This window comes from Doryrhamphus excisus, linkage group LG11 (assembly GCF_037039965.1).
Source record: "Doryrhamphus excisus strain RoL-2023G ecotype Guam linkage group LG11, RoL_Dexc_Guam_v1.1, whole genome shotgun sequence".
In the NCBI taxonomy this organism is placed as follows: Eukaryota; Metazoa; Chordata; class Actinopteri; order Syngnathiformes; family Syngnathidae; genus Doryrhamphus; species Doryrhamphus excisus.
In genome coordinates, this window is record NC_136367.1 from 1282272 (window position 1) to 1297404 (window position 15133).

General features: G+C 41.4%; 2 protein-coding genes across 5 annotated transcripts in view; one reads left to right on the plus strand and one right to left on the minus strand.

Moving 5' to 3' along the window:
- The first annotated feature begins 3085 nt into the window (after positions 1-3085).
- On the plus strand, positions 3086-13542 carry slc60a2b (solute carrier family 60 member 2b). 4 transcript variants are annotated; one of them, XR_013629363.1, is made up of 5 exons: positions 3086-3665; positions 5058-5226; positions 5330-5446; positions 7371-11512; positions 11683-13542. XR_013629363.1 is itself a non-coding variant. In XM_058071204.2 (4 exons), exons 1-4 carry the CDS (start codon positions 3348-3350, stop codon positions 8615-8617), a joined length of 1851 nt encoding a protein of 616 aa, XP_057927187.2. In that variant the 5' UTR covers positions 3086-3347; the 3' UTR covers positions 8618-13542. The 4 variants fall into 4 exon arrangements, 1 of the variants encoding a protein (XP_057927187.2); XR_013629364.1 differs by having other exon boundaries at positions 11852-13542; XR_013629365.1 differs by having other exon boundaries at positions 7371-11010; positions 11513-13542.
- rev3l (REV3 like, DNA directed polymerase zeta catalytic subunit) overlaps positions 13381-15133 on the minus strand; it is a 37826-nt gene continuing 36073 nt past the window's right edge. The window contains exons 30-32 of the mRNA XM_058069956.2: positions 14844-15090; positions 14215-14430; positions 13381-14140 (exon numbers count right to left, since the gene is read on the minus strand). Coding sequence (XP_057925939.2) covers positions 14000-14140; positions 14215-14430; positions 14844-15090 — 604 coding nt within the window. The 3' untranslated portion in view covers positions 13381-13999. The remainder of the gene's footprint in view (positions 14141-14214; positions 14431-14843; positions 15091-15133) is intronic.

The window sequence follows — 15133 nt, forward strand, 5'->3', positions numbered from 1 at the left end:
GCTGCTGTCGCACGTGCTATTTCGTTACACATTTCACACCTTTCATTTGTGTGTGTGAGGCGTGTAATGACAACGCAGCGCGTGTGGATTTTATCAAGACGTCGTACAGGAAGTCAAGAAAGCAAACAAGATGGACGTGTGACTAATTATTATTGACTGACGGTCAGGTTATGTCAATCATTGCCTCGAAGCGCAGTTTACCAAATTTCTTTTTTTCGTGTTGTATTTATTTTTATATCGTCCAAATGCCAGGCAGTAATTGACGGGCATTTGCTTCTTGACTTAAGAGACCAAATGTGCTGAAATGACTGAAAATCCTAGCAACCACACGCAGTAGAGATGACATCCATATGTTGTGTTATTGTAATGATTGTTATTTTTTTTCATGCTTTATAAACCTCAGGTGTGGAAAAGGTAGAGCTGCACACACATTTCCATCCTTGTGGAACATTTCCTTGATGAGGCTTGACAATCCGTTTGATGACTTTATGACTGACTCTAGAACAGGGACATTCAGATAGGAGTTTTCGGGAATGGATTCAATCAGGGGTGTCCAAACCTTTTCCAGAAAAAACATGCAGGGGCCAAATTGATACTTTTTATGAATGAAAAGATCCTGTGTAGGTTCTTAAAGATTATTAATTACATACAAAATAGAGGCGGAGTCATTTTGACATTTTTTTTTCTTCAATTAATTCATACATTTCCTCATTCTAAATATTACAGGCCTAAATGTGTGTGTGTGTGTGTGTCTGTATGTGCGTGTATATATATACTGTATATTTATATATACTGTAATATATATATACTGTATGTGTATATATATACTGTAAATTTATATATATATATACTGTATATTTATATGTAATTTTTTCAATATTCATTTTTTGAGCCAAAGTCAAACAATATTCAACCAGGGGTGTCCAAACATTTTAAAAATATATTTTAATATATATTGTTTTACATCTAAATCCCATCTGTTTATTCAACAGATTTTTGCTTAAAAATACTATTTATATTTTTCAAAATTTCAAATTGCACTTTATCTTTCAAAGAAATGAACAAGAAATATCTTAAGACATCCAATGATTGAATATATTATGAAAAATTAGCTAAAATGTCGCTTCGATGGAAAGGAATTTAGATGACATTTTAACCCCCCCCCACCTCCGGTAACAAATGTTTTTGTGAGAAAGGGTAATTTTACGTCTAATTGCCTACCTTTCAAAATAATCCAAATGTTTGTATAGTTATTTTTGCATGCTAACATGCAAATGTTAGCGTACTAACACCTAGCTAGCTTGATGGCGCTAAGTATCCGCTTTAGTTCATAGTCATTAAAATTGCACAAAATGCTAGTTTGCTGATTTTATCATGCTAGCAATGCTAAAATCTAGCGTTAGAATGCTAACCTACTTAGCATGATAGTCTTCATATATGCTTCTAAGCATGAAAATAGCAAAAAAAAATGTTAGTACTCTAGCATGCTAACATATTAACATTAGCATGCTAACAATTAACATGATATCACAATGTACCAGGAAAGCTAATTACCCCCAACAAGTGCTCTGACCGTTTTTTTTGTAGTGCTAACATTCTAGCATTGGCATGCCAACATCTAGTATGATAGCGGTATTCAAATCAAGTCCAGTACTTTTTTTTTCTATTTCTGTTTACATGGCAAACATTTGGGCACCCCTGTTGGAAAAAATGCATCCATTCAATGAAGCTTTTTAAACATAAAGCACAGTAAACATATAAAACATATAAAAAAAACGGATCTTTATAATCAGAGGCAAACAATAACTGTCCTGTCTTAATTCATCTGAAAGAATCACATGCATTTTCAATCATACTTTTGTTCAATGTACTCAGGTTTATACTGCTAGCGACCAATCCTTGCTAAATCGCTGTATGTATGTATTCGTCCTTATTTTATTTGTCATCCTTGCCACTCGTAGAGAAAGTTTACCAGTGGACGTGCCTTAGAAAAGTGCCTTATTTTTGTTTTAAAAGTATTTCAAGACCCGAGTTGGGAAGCATTTGCGGTGAGTTTATTGCTTTTTTGTTTTGTATTATGTGCCTTTCATCTGTTATCAGTGTTTGTGTGCAGTTTGGACTTGTGAGTGTAGACGCATGTTCTGCGCAGCTACTTCCGTCCATTTTTATCCAGTCCGAGAGACCTGTGGTCATTTTATTATTTGCAGCAGGATAATAATGACACTATGTCCCACGGTCCAATATCATTAAACGCAATGTTTTTCTGTGATTTTTCTCCTTGCTTGGTTACCCTTTCGTTGCGTCACCTGTAAAAAAAAAAAAAATTAAAAAGGTAAAATAAAAAATAAATATCAATAATTTTACAAAAATAAAGCCAAAATATTAAGAGAAAAAAGTTGTAATCAACTATTTTGATGAAAATGACATAGCATAAACTTGATAATGTATCATGAAACAAAACAAATTAAGTTGTAATTTTTGGAAAAGAAGGTCGCAGAACAATGAAATCAGAATATTACTGAACAAAATAATTTTACAAAAATGCACTAGAAATCTGAGAAATTCTAGTAGCATAGAGTTGAAATATTCATGGCAAAAATACGCTATTTTTGTGATTTAATTTGTGGACAATTAAGTTGTGGAAAAAGTTATAATGTTACAACAATTAAGTGAAAATATTACGAAAGTAAAGTCACAACTATGAGATGAAAATGATGAAAAATGAAATGAAAATTAGATTTAAAAAAATAAAAAGCTAAAAGTAGTTACGAGAATAAACTTATGAGGAAAAATATTATTTTAGTAGCATAAAGTTTAAATATTTTTTTAAGTCATGTAAAATATGTAATTTTTAGAAATTTTGATAAGAAAAAATATGGCAATAAAGTCATTATCCGCTGAGTTTTTTTTAAAGATTATTTAAAAAGGAAGTTTAAGTATTTAAAATTGTTTAAATAAAGAACAGCAAAAATGAGCATAGACCGTAGTTCATATGTTTTTTCATCTATATCACAAAGCTGAGATGCTGTCCTCGCTGGAAAAAAGATATTTAGGAGAAAAAAAAAAACAGAAAAAACATCGATCTCATCGCGCTGGTATCACTGCGATACTGCAGTTGATATCGACACTGACAATTCCTTCCTGGATCCCCCCACCCCCAATCACAAATTGCCGACGCCAGTGTGACGTAATGGTCGTCACTCTTGTTCCGCCTGCCAGTGTAACCAGATGAAGAACCTCTCCGTGATCGAACCAGCGTCTTTTCAGGGCTGGGACTGTTAGACGTAAAGGGGCGGGTGTTTATATTTGTGTGTTTTTAAACATTTAAATGATGGCCTTCGAGCGATATGAGCCGATGGGCTTCCTGGTCACGTGACACAGAAGCCTTGACGTCAGCTATGTCTTCGCCGGCGATGGTGAAAAAGAAACACGTTCGCTTCGCTACAATGATGGACGACGACGAGCAGGAGGAAGACACCCTGTTTGACCAGAGGAAGGACACCGGGAAGGCAGGTCTGAAGAGTGCGTTGAAGGCGGTCAAGAGGACGACGAAGCCGGGATGCGACGACCGGGTGAAGGTGGTCGGCGGGGGGAGAGGGGGCGGTTACGCGGCGTGCGGCCGCTGGATGGTCAGCCTCGCTCTCTGTGCCTCATTCCTCGGCCTGGTAAGACAACATTTAACATTAAACACTTGTTATATTGACAACATTTATTTAACGATTGTTATATTAACACATTTATGTGTTATTTGTCTACATATGTCAGGTTTTAGCCCGACTTAGCTTAGCCTAACTGTTAGCATGACACCTGTTCACGTGCGGCGGAACTACGAAACGTCACATCTTGAAATGGTATGGATTTGATTTTACTCTTTAAAAGAAAGTATAAATATGTTTACATTTACAATAGGCACCAGTGCCTCGTCGTTGCAACGGTGCATGGCATTAGTACACTGGCCAAACTTGTTCTTGATCCGCAAGATAAACAAAACAAATACTCAAACTAAACACTCCAGTCCAAACGGGCTCGTCGACTGAAATGGAATTAGCTTAGACGCTAACAGCCAAGTGAAAATCGCAACAAAACAATAGGAATGTTTTAAAAAAAATGGTGTTTAATTGAACACCTCAATTAAACCAGCACATTTGCAACTCCTGGACCCACAGAGAATATGTTGTGGCGTAACCCACGCCAAGTTAAAATAATATTCGATAATAGGAGTGTAAATGTGGCTATAGGGTTGTCATGTCATGTCATTTCTAGAGCTTTCATGATAATCTTAAGTCATTTATGAGGTCATAAATGGGTTTTATATGCTCTTATTATGAAAGCATTTCATTTACAAGTAAGGAATCCTACTTTGCGGAAACTCATATATTGCGCCTGGAACCTATTGACCGGGATATACCTCTCAAAACAATACAAATATTAGTCTAGTTATGTAGCATACTAACGGCTAGCTAGCTTGATAGCGTATCTGCTTTTGTTATCGCGCTGGCTATGCTAAAACCTAGCGTTAGCATGCTAACACCTAGTATGATAATGGTAAGTCTTTATATATGTGTCTACGCACGCGTGTCTATGCATGCTAACATGTTAACATTTGCATGCTAACAATTAGCATGATAGCACAATATACCGGGAAAGTTAATTTCGCCGAAGAAGTGCTCTGACCATTTTTTTGTGGTGCGCACGTCAACACCTACTATGAAAGTGGTAAGTGTTTAATAAAATAAAATAGCGAGAAAATAGCAAAAACATGTTAGCATGCTAACATGTTAACATTAACATGATAGCACAATGTACCGGGAAGGCTAAATGTCCCCAACAAGTGCTCTGACCATTTTTTTTTGTGGTGCTAACATGCTAACTACTTAGCGTTAGCCTGCTAACACTAAGTATGATAGTGGTAAGTCATTATATGTGTCTACCCAAGAAAATAGCAAAAGCTTCTAGCGATACCACCAAGCTGAGATGTATTGTTTTTCTGGAAACCTCACATAAGTAGAAGATGAGGTGCAAGGAAGTATGTCATTAGGGAATGATTGTCGTTCTAGGGAATGGGTGTTTCGGTTATCGGACCCACATTTGAGGACCTGGCTTTGAACGTGAAGAAGAACATCAGCAATATCTCCTACATCTTTATCGGCCGATCTACAGGCTACATCGGCGGTTCTCTCTTAGGAGGCATCCTTTTTGACTGCATGAACCCCAACCTCCTGCTTGGTAAGCCCTCAGCCACATCAGCATCCACTGTCAAAGTTGTTTAACCCTTTTTACGTCGCTGTGTACCAGTGTTCATCATATAAATGTTCTTTTTCCTCCCCAGGAATTTCCATGGTGGTCACTGCATGTGGAATGTGTGCCATCCCCTTCTGCAAGCACGCACTGCTCCTCACCGGGTTTATGTCCAGCATGGGAATCTCCATGGGGATTCTGGACACAGGTAAGACAAAAAGGTTTCCTATTAGCCAGGAAAGAAGTTTTGGGATGACCGGTTTTTTCCGAACACCGTCTCACTGTGACCTCACAGTAAATTAAAACTGACCATTTTGGTCGGGTGGCGTATATACAATGTCAATATATATACAATATATATATATATATATATATACACAATGTATACGTCATTGAAAGCTGACATAGGTCACAATTCATTGCCACAATAGACAGTAGGCAACAGACAGATTGTCTTTTTCTTGTTTGAAACTGTGACCTGTTCGGCTGGTTGCTGTCTAATCAGTCCATCAATCACATGTCATCAGCCTCATGCAGTTTAAGCACATGAACGTTTTCAAGGGCATGAAGGTGGAGAAGACAGGCTATTTTACATGTACAGAACATCATGGCTGTCACTGCAGGTATGTCAGTGTACTTTACAAACATAAGATTATAAAAAAATACTATGAAAAAGGCTCAATGAAGGCTCAAGTTTTGATCAAAGTCACTTGACAAAGACTCAGTTTCTATTAACTCACGGGTGCTTGATGACCACTGACTCACAAGTACTTGATGAAGACTTGAGTTTTAGTCACAGTCAAGTGACAACGACTCAGTTTCTATTAACTCACAGGTGCTTGATGACCACTTGAGATTCACTGACTCGCAAGTGCTGGATGAAGACTCAGGTTTTAGTCACAGTCAAGTGACAAAGACTCAGTTTCTATTAACTCAAAAGTGCTCGATGACCACTTGAGATTCACTGACTCACAAGTGCTTGATGAAGACTCAAGTTTTCGTCACAGTCACTTGACAAAGACTCAGTTTTTATTAACTCATGGGTGCTTGATGACCACTGACTCACAAGTGCTTGATGAAGACTTGAGTTTTAGTCAGTCAAGTGACAACGACTCAGTTTCTATTAACTCACAAGTGCTTGATGACCACTTGGGATTCACTGACTCGCAAGTGCTCGAGGAAGACTCGAGTTTTAGTCACAATCACTTGACGACTCAGTTTCTATTAACTCACGGGTGATTGATGACCTCTTGAGATTCACTGACTCACAAGTGCTCGATGAAGACTCAAGTTGTAGTCACAGTCACTTGACAAAGACTCAGTTTTTATTAACTCATGGGTGCTTGATGACCACTGACTCACAAGTGCTTGATGAAGACTTGAGTTTTAGTCAGTCAAGTGACAACGACTCAGTTTCTATTAACTCACAAGTGCTTGATGACCACTTGGGATTCACTGACTCGCAAGTGCTCGATGAAGACTCGAGTTTTAGTCACAATCACTTGACGCCTCAGTTTCTATTAACTCACGGGTGCTTGATGACCTCTTGAGATTCACTGATTCACAAGTGCTCGATGAAGACTCAAGTTTTAGTCACAGTCACTTGACAAAGACTCAGTTTTTATTAACTCATGGGTGCTTGATGACCACTGACTCACAAGTGCTTGATGAAGACTTGAGTTTTAGTCACAGTCAAGTGACAACGACTCAGTTTCTATTAACTCACAAGTGCTTGATGACCACTTGGGATTCACTGACTCGCAAGTGCTCGATGAAGACTCGAGTTTTAGTCACAGTCACTTGACGACTCAGTTTCTATTAACTCACGGGTGCTTGATGACCTCTTGAGATTCACTGATTCACAAGTGCTCGATGAAGACTCAAGTTTTGGTCACAGTCACTTGACAAAGACTCAGTTTTTATTAACTCATGGGTGCTTGATGACCACTGACTCACAAGTACTTGATGAAGACTCAAGTTTTGGTCACAGTCACTTGACAAAGACTCAGTTTCGATGAACTCAAAAGTGCTTCATGACCACACTGACTCACAAGTGCTGGAGTGTCACTGCTTCACGTGACGGGAATATCTGGAGCCCCCGTCCTACGGCTGTGTCTTCTCCTGTCTCCCAGGTGGGAATGTCCTGATCCTGAACACGTGGGGCGAGCAGGCCGGACCTCACATGCAGGCTCTGCACTTCTGCTTCGCAGCCGGGGCCTTCGTGGCGCCCATCATCGCCAAACTGCTGTTTGGCCATAACGGCAACCAGAGCGCCGGGAGCGTGCTAATCAATACCACCCACGCCGTCACCACGGGGCCCGTCGCACACGACGACCACACCGTCGTCCGGCTGCTCCACAGCAGGGACAGAAACATGAAGTCCATGTGGGCCTACATCGTCATCGGCTTGTTTGTCCTCCTCACCGCCTTTCCCTTCTTCTTTCTCTCCGTCCGCAGCGACGTCTCCGGTGGCAAAGCCCACGCGTCGTCAGCAAAGCAGCGAGTCACCCGACATCACACGGCTCTTGTCGTCCTGCTCTTCTTCTTTTTCTTTGCCTACGTCGGCGCCGAGGTGACCTACGGCTCCTTCATCTTCACCTTCGCTAAGGACTACGCTCACATGGACCAGTCCCACGCTGCCGGGCTGAATTCGTTATTCTGGGCAACATTCGCCATCTGTCGGTTGCTCTCCATCTTCTTTGCGTCCTGCTTGTACCCGGGCACCATGATACTGCTCAGCTTGGTGGGCACCACCCTGTCCTCGCTCTTCCTCTGCCTCTTCAGCAAGGTCAAGCTGGCTCTGTGGGTTTGCACCGGCCTGTACGGGGCGTCCATGTCCTCCACCTTCCCCAGCGGAATTTCCTGGATGGAGCAGTACACCACGGTGACGGGCCGCTCGGCAGCGACCTTTGTGGTAGGCGCCGCCCTCGGCGAGATGGTGATGCCCGCCCTCGTCGGCTTCTTGCTGGGGAAAGTCCACGGTCATCCCGTGCTCATGTACTTGTGCCTCATCACCGCCACCTTCACCTCCATCCTTTTCCCGGTCATGTACAAGCTGGTCTCTTCATCCACGGGCCACACCCCCAAGCGCTACAGGCGGGTCCAGCCTGGCGCCGACGACGGCGAATACCGCCAGGCGCTGCTCCACTCGGACGCAGTCGACGAGGAGGAAGAGAACGAAGCCCAGCACTGGAACGATGTAGACTTTGAAGTCATCGAGATGGATGACACTGCAAGCCTGAGTTCACCCCGTAAGGAGGCGTCCCCCCTGGATGTGGACGAGGACCCTGCCAACTCATCAGCAGATGCCCCCCCCCTGGCAGGAGACTCGCCCAGACGCAAGCCGCTGCTTCTTCCTGACAGAGTAAAGAGAGACTAAACGCTGCAACCTGAACACCCGTGATTTGTCCACAAGCTCTGGCTTTGTGACTGAAAGGCTGGCCTGCACAAAAACCTGAACCCGACCCGGCCAAAACCTAGTCTTAGGCTGGCCCAGCTCTTTACTTAAACCAATGGTGGCCAAACTTTATCCAGCGAGATAGTGAAAACTGAAAGGATGCGAGGGCCACTTTGATATTTTCTATGGTAAGACGGAACCCTGTCTTTTTTTGACCAGAAAACAGCTTTAGAAGCAAGTTGAAAAAAAATGAAAAAAACGACATACTAACCCCTTACGTTTTTTGTCAAAAATCACCAAATTCAAACTCTGGCATTTTATGCCATTTTTGGGTACTTCTGGGGCCCCTGTTGAGTGTGTGAGGTTCCTTCTGTTTTTTTTGACCAGAAAAGTAAATTAGAAGCAAGTTGAAAAAATGAAAAAAACGACATGCTAACCCCTTACGTTTTTTGTCAAAAATCACCGCCCTCAAACATTGGCATTTTATGCTATTTTTGGGTACTTCTGGGGCCCCTGTTGAGTGTGTGTGAGGTCCCCCCTGTTTTTTTGACCAGAAAAGTAAATTAGAAGCAAGTTGAAAAAAAATGAAAAAAACGACATACTAACCCCTTACGTTTTTTGTCAAAAATCACCGCCCTCAAACATTGGCATTTTATGCCCTTTTTGGGTACTTCTGGGGCCCCTGTTGAGTGTGTGTGAGGTTCCTTCTGTTTTTTTGACCAGAAAAGTAAATTAGAAGCAAGTTGAAAAACTGGAAAAAAACTACATACTAACCCCTTACGTTTTTTGTCAAAAATCACCGCCCTCAAACATTGGCATTTTATGCCATTTTTGGGTACTTCTGGGGCCCCTGGTGAGTGTGTGTGAGGTTTCCACTGTGTTTTTGACCAGAAAAGTAAATTAGAAGCAAGTTGAAAAAATGAAAAAAACGACATACTAACCCCTTATGTTTTTTGTCAAAAATAACCAAATTCAAACTCTGGCATTTTATGCCCTTTTTGGGTACTTCTGGGGCCCCTGTTGAGTGTGTGTGGGGTCCCCCCTGTTTTTTTGACCAGAAAAGTAAATTAGAAGCAAGTTGAAAAAATGAAAAAAACGACATACTAACCCCTTATGTTTTTTGTCAAAAATAACCAAATTCAAACTCTGGCATTTTATGCCATTTTTGGGTACTTCTGGGGCCCCTGGTGAGTGTGTGTGTGGTTTCCACTGTGTTTTTGACCAGAAAAGTAAATTAGAAGCAAGTTGAAAAAATGAAAAAAACGACATACTAACCCCTTACGTTTTTTGTCAAAAATCACCGCCCTCAAACATTGGCATTTTATGCCATTTTTGGGTACTTCTGGGGCCCCTGGTGAGTGTGTGTGAGGTTTCCACTGTGTTTTTGACCAGAAAAGTAAATTAGAAGCAAGTTGAAAAAATGAAAAAAACGACATACTAACCCCTTATGTTTTTTGTCAAAAATAACCAAATTCAAACTCTGGCATTTTATGCCATTTTTGGGTACTTCTGGGGCCCCTGTTGAGTGTGTGTGAGGCCCCCCCTGTTTTTTTGACCAGAAAAGTAAATTAGAAGCAAGTTGAAAAAAAATGAAAAAAACGACATACTAACCCCTTACGTTTTTTGTCAAAAATCACCGCCCTCAAACATTGGCATTTTATGCCATTTTTGGGTACTTCTGGGGCCCCTGGTGAGTGTGTGTGTGGTTTCCACTGTGTTTTTGACCAGAAAAGTAAATTAGAAGCAAGTTGAAAAAATGAAAAAAACGACATACTAACCCCTTACGTTTTTTGTCAAAAATCACCAAATTCAAACTCTGGCATTTTATGCCATTTTTTGGTACTTCTGGGGCCCCTGTTGAGTGTGTGTGAGGTCCCCCCTGTTTTTTTGACCAGAAAAGTAAATTAGAAGCAAGTTGAAAAAATGAAAAAAACGACATACTAACCCCTTACGTTTTTTGTCAAAAATCACCGCCCTCAAACATTGGCATTTTATGCCATTTTTGGGTACTTCTGGGGCCCCTGGTGAGTGTGTGTGAGGTTTCCACTGTGTTTTTGACCAGAAAAGTAAATTAGAAGCAAGTTGAAAAAATGAAAAAAACGACATACTAACCCCTTATGTTTTTTGTCAAAAATAACCAAATTCAAACTCTGGCATTTTATGCCATTTTTGGGTACTTCTGGGGCCCCTGTTGAGTGTGTGTGAGGCCCCCCCTGTTTTTTTGACCAGAAAAGTAAATTAGAAGCAAGTTGAAAAAAAATGAAAAAAACGACATACTAACCCCTTACGTTTTTTGTCAAAAATCACCGCCCTCAAACATTGGCATTTTATGCCATTTTTGGGTACTTCTGGGGCCCCTGGTGAGTGTGTGTGTGGTTTCCACTGTGTTTTTGACCAGAAAAGTAAATTAGAAGCAAGTTGAAAAAATGAAAAAAACGACATACTAACCCCTTACGTTTTTTGTCAAAAATCACCAAATTCAAACTCTGGCATTTTATGCCATTTTTTGGTACTTCTGGGGCCCCTGTTGAGTGTGTGTGAGGTCCCCCCTGTTTTTTTGACCAGAAAAGTAAATTAGAAGCAAGTTGAAAAAATGAAAAAAACAACATACTAACCCCTTATGTTTTTTGTCAAAAATAACCAAATTCAAACTCTGGCATTTTATGCCATTTTTGGGTACTTCTGGGGCCCCTGTTGAGTGTGTGTGAGGCCCCCCCTGTTTTTTTGACCAGAAAAGTAAATTAGAAGGAAGTTGAAAAAATGAAAAAAACGACATACTAACCCCTTACGTTTTTTTGTCAAAAATCACCGCCCTCAAACATTGGCATTTTATGCCCTTTTTGGGTACTTCTGGGGCCCCTGTTGAGTGTGTGTGAGGTTCCCCCCTGTTTTTTTGACCAGAAAGTAAATTAGAAGCAAGTTGAAAAAAAACTGAAAAAAACGACATACTAACCCCTTATGTTTTTTGTCAAAAATAACCAAATTCAAACTCTGGCATTTTATGCCCTTTTTGGGTACTTCTGGGGCCCCTGTTGAGTGTGTGTGAGGTTCCTTCTGTTTTTTTGACCAGAAAAGTAAATTAGAAGCAAGTTGAAAAAAACTGAAAAAAACGACATACTAACCCCTTACGTTTTTTGTCAAAAATCACCAAATTCTAACTCTGGCATTTTATGCCATTTTTGGGTATTTCTGGGGCCCCTGTTGAGTGTGTGTGAGGTTTCCACTGTGTTTTTGACCAGAAAAGTAAATTAGAAGCAAGTTGAAAAAATGAAAAAAACGACATACTAACCCCTTACGTTTTTTGTCAAAAATCACCAAATTCAAACTCTGGCATTTTATGCCCTTTTTGGGTACTTCTGGGGCCCCTGTTGAGTGTGTGTGAGGTCCCCCCTGTTTTTTTGACCAGAAAAGTAAATTAGAAGCAAGTTGAAAAAATGAAAAAAACGACATACTAACGCCTTACGTTTTTTGTCAAAAATCACCGCCCTCAAACATTGGCATTTTATGCCATTTTTGGGTACTTCTGGGGCCCCTGGTGAGTGTGTGTGAGGTTTCCACTGTGTTTTTGACCAGAAAAGTAAATTAGAAGCAAGTTGAAAAAATGAAAAAAACAACATACTAACCCCTTACGTTTTTTGTCAAAAATAACCAAATTCAAACTCTGGCATTTTATGCCCTTTTTGGGTACTTCTGGGGCCCCTGTTGAGTGTGTGTGAGGTTCCTTCTGTTTTTTTGACCAGAAAAGTAAATTAGAAGCAAGTTGAAAAACTGAAAAAAACGACATACTAACCCCTTACGTTTTTTGTCAAAAATCACCAAATTCAAACTCTGGCATTTTATGCCATTTTTGGGTACTTCTGGGGCCCCTGTTGAGTGTGTGTGAGGTTCCTTCTGTTTTTTTGACCAGAAAAGTAAATTAGAAGCAAGTTGAAAAAAACTGAAAAAAACGACATACTAACCCCTTACGTTTTTTGTCAAAAATCACCAAATTCTAACTCTGGCATTTTATGCCATTTTTGGGTACTTCTGGGGCCCCTGTTGAGTGTGTGTGAGGTTTCCACTGTGTTTTTGACCAGAAAAGTAAATTAGAAGCAAGTTGAAAAAATGAAAAAAACGACATACTAACCCCTTACGTTTTTTGTCAAAAATCACCAAATTCAAACTCTGGCATTTTATGCCATTTTTGGGTACTTCTGGGGCCCCTGTTGAGTGTGTGTGAGGTTTCCACCGTGTTTTTGACCAGAAAAGTAAATTAGAAGCAAGTTGAAAAAAACTGAAAAAAACGACATACTAACCCCTTACGTTTTTTGTCAAAAATCACCAAATTCAAACTCTGGTATTTTATGCCATTTTTGGGTACTTTAGATCCTTAAAGACATGATATAACACCCCCAAAGTCGTCACCTTTGCGCTCCGCTTTTTGTTTGAGGCTGCTCAGTGTCCCATTTGATCACGCTCCCCATTTTGATTGACATTTGACATCCCAGTACTGACAGTTTTGGGCAAATGGCTTTTAAGAGGTGTTTGGTTATGTTTACTAGTTAAGTTCCCCAGAAAAGTACTTGATACTACATGACTTAAGCTACAAGGGAAGGCTCGTGACTTGCAACTCTCTACCAACACGCTAGGGGGCAGTGTTTCACTGCGTGTGAGCAAGCAGAGTCTGTCCGTGCATTGCGGTTTGAGTGAGCACAGACGGCTCCATTGTGGCTCCATTGCTTAAGTGCACTTGAGCAGATATTTTTATTTTTTTTGCTCTTGTTTGCTGTGTATATTTTGTGTCTTATCACCGTGGTTCAACCTTTTTGCCAAGTTCAAACGACATTTGAATACATTTTTATTATATCAATCTGCAAGTTCACCCCCCACAGCAATATCCAATAAAAGAAGACCTCCGCCTCCTTCAATAGTCATATTTTTTTACATTTGTACAAAGCACACCAGAGAGTCTGGAGAGGGTTTGATTGACAGCACAGTGAACTTGAAAACACACACAAGACTTATATGCACTCCATAATGGAATTGACAAAAATACAGTATTGCAACAGTCCCTGTTAAAAAAAAAAAAAAAAAAAGGTATGAGCAGACAAGACGGGTATGAAGTCATCAAGATTAAAACAGCATTCATGGCCGGCATTTGATTGATTAAATACTGATAAGAGTGAGAATTATGGATCATTTACACCAGACTGCAGTAGCTAAAAAAGCAGAGACTCCATGATGAAGACCATTTGTTCAAAACGTTCCAAGAAGAAGAAGCAGCGTTTGAACATTCACAAGCACAGGGAGCAAACCGGAACACTGGACAGGATGAAAGGGGCGGGACCGATAGCACCAAAAGGAGCCGTTGACGTCTTCGGCCAATCAGAACTGCTCCAGTAACTGACGGAGGTAGGGCGCCTTGGAGAGCTGCCGGGAGACCCTGCTCAGCTTGTAGAGGACGGGGCAGTCGAGGGACACGCACGGGACCTGCCGCTCCGGGCAGCCGCTGCAGCTCTTACACACCTGGAGGACACACACGCACGGTAACGCTGCATTTCTATTGGACAAAACAATAGGGTGGCGGACGTCTGACTGACCTTCAGCAGCTGATCCTGCTCCCGCTCCCACTGCCGCATGTCCTGGTGGAGCGCAACGGCGACGCGCTGGGGCTCGGCACGGCACCGCGAGCACACGCCCAGCTGGGTGAGCTCATCGCACACGGGGCAGTGAAGCGTGGTGAAATACTGGGAGATGGTGCCCTTCCTGCCCGCTTCCTCGCCCCCAAAGGCCGACGAGCAGGACGTCTTCTGGATCTGGGGACAAAGGACGAGACAAGCTTTGTTATTAAGAACATGACTGTACACTGTCCTTATGTATTAGCGGAAAAGTATTTAATAAAGTAATACAAGTATATAAAAAAGTTTTCTAATCCTTTTTTTTTATTTGGCCAGTGTACTTTTTATAGTGTATAAAAAGTTTTCTATACATTTTTTTTAACCCATAAGTCCATATTCAATGGAATTCTAATGATAGTTGACTGGCTGTGGTACATGTTTGTTTTTCCCACCAGAGGGCGCTATTGCACCGAAGCAGCCATCAACACAATGCAGCGCCTCACTTTGACAAAAGTCTGCCATTAGGTTTTCCTCCTGCAATTCAACCTGACACACCCAGGAAGTACCAACAACAAAACAGGAAATAATAATCCGTCTATCCGTCGTCTCACCCTGGGGAGTTCTTGGTACCAGCGGAACACGTCGACGCCGATCAACTGGAACATTCGAGCCAGCGGCGGAAGGATCTGTTTGCTGATGTAGTAGGTGGCGTTGAGGCGCAGGCTGGCGTCCTGCAGCACGTCCAATGGCCGACGGACCAGCTGGATAAGCGGCATGCCGGGCATCCCGTAGATGATCACGTAGGGCACGCGCTCCCCCACGCGCGGCTCCAGACGGCGGTCGTACGCCATCATACGCCTGGCGACCAAGCAGATGGATTATAAAATTACAATCTCTGTTG

Coding starts and splice junctions, on each gene's coding strand:
- slc60a2b (XM_058071204.2), top strand. CDS start 3,348: ATGAGCCGATGGGCTTCCTGGTCACGTGACACAGAAGCCTTGACGTCA. Junction 3,666..5,057: donor GTGCCTCATTCCTCGGCCTG/GTAAGACAACAT, acceptor TTGTCGTTCTAG/GGAATGGGTGTTTCGGTTAT. Junction 5,447..7,370: donor CATGGGGATTCTGGACACAG/GTAAGACAAAAA, acceptor CCTGTCTCCCAG/GTGGGAATGTCCTGATCCTG.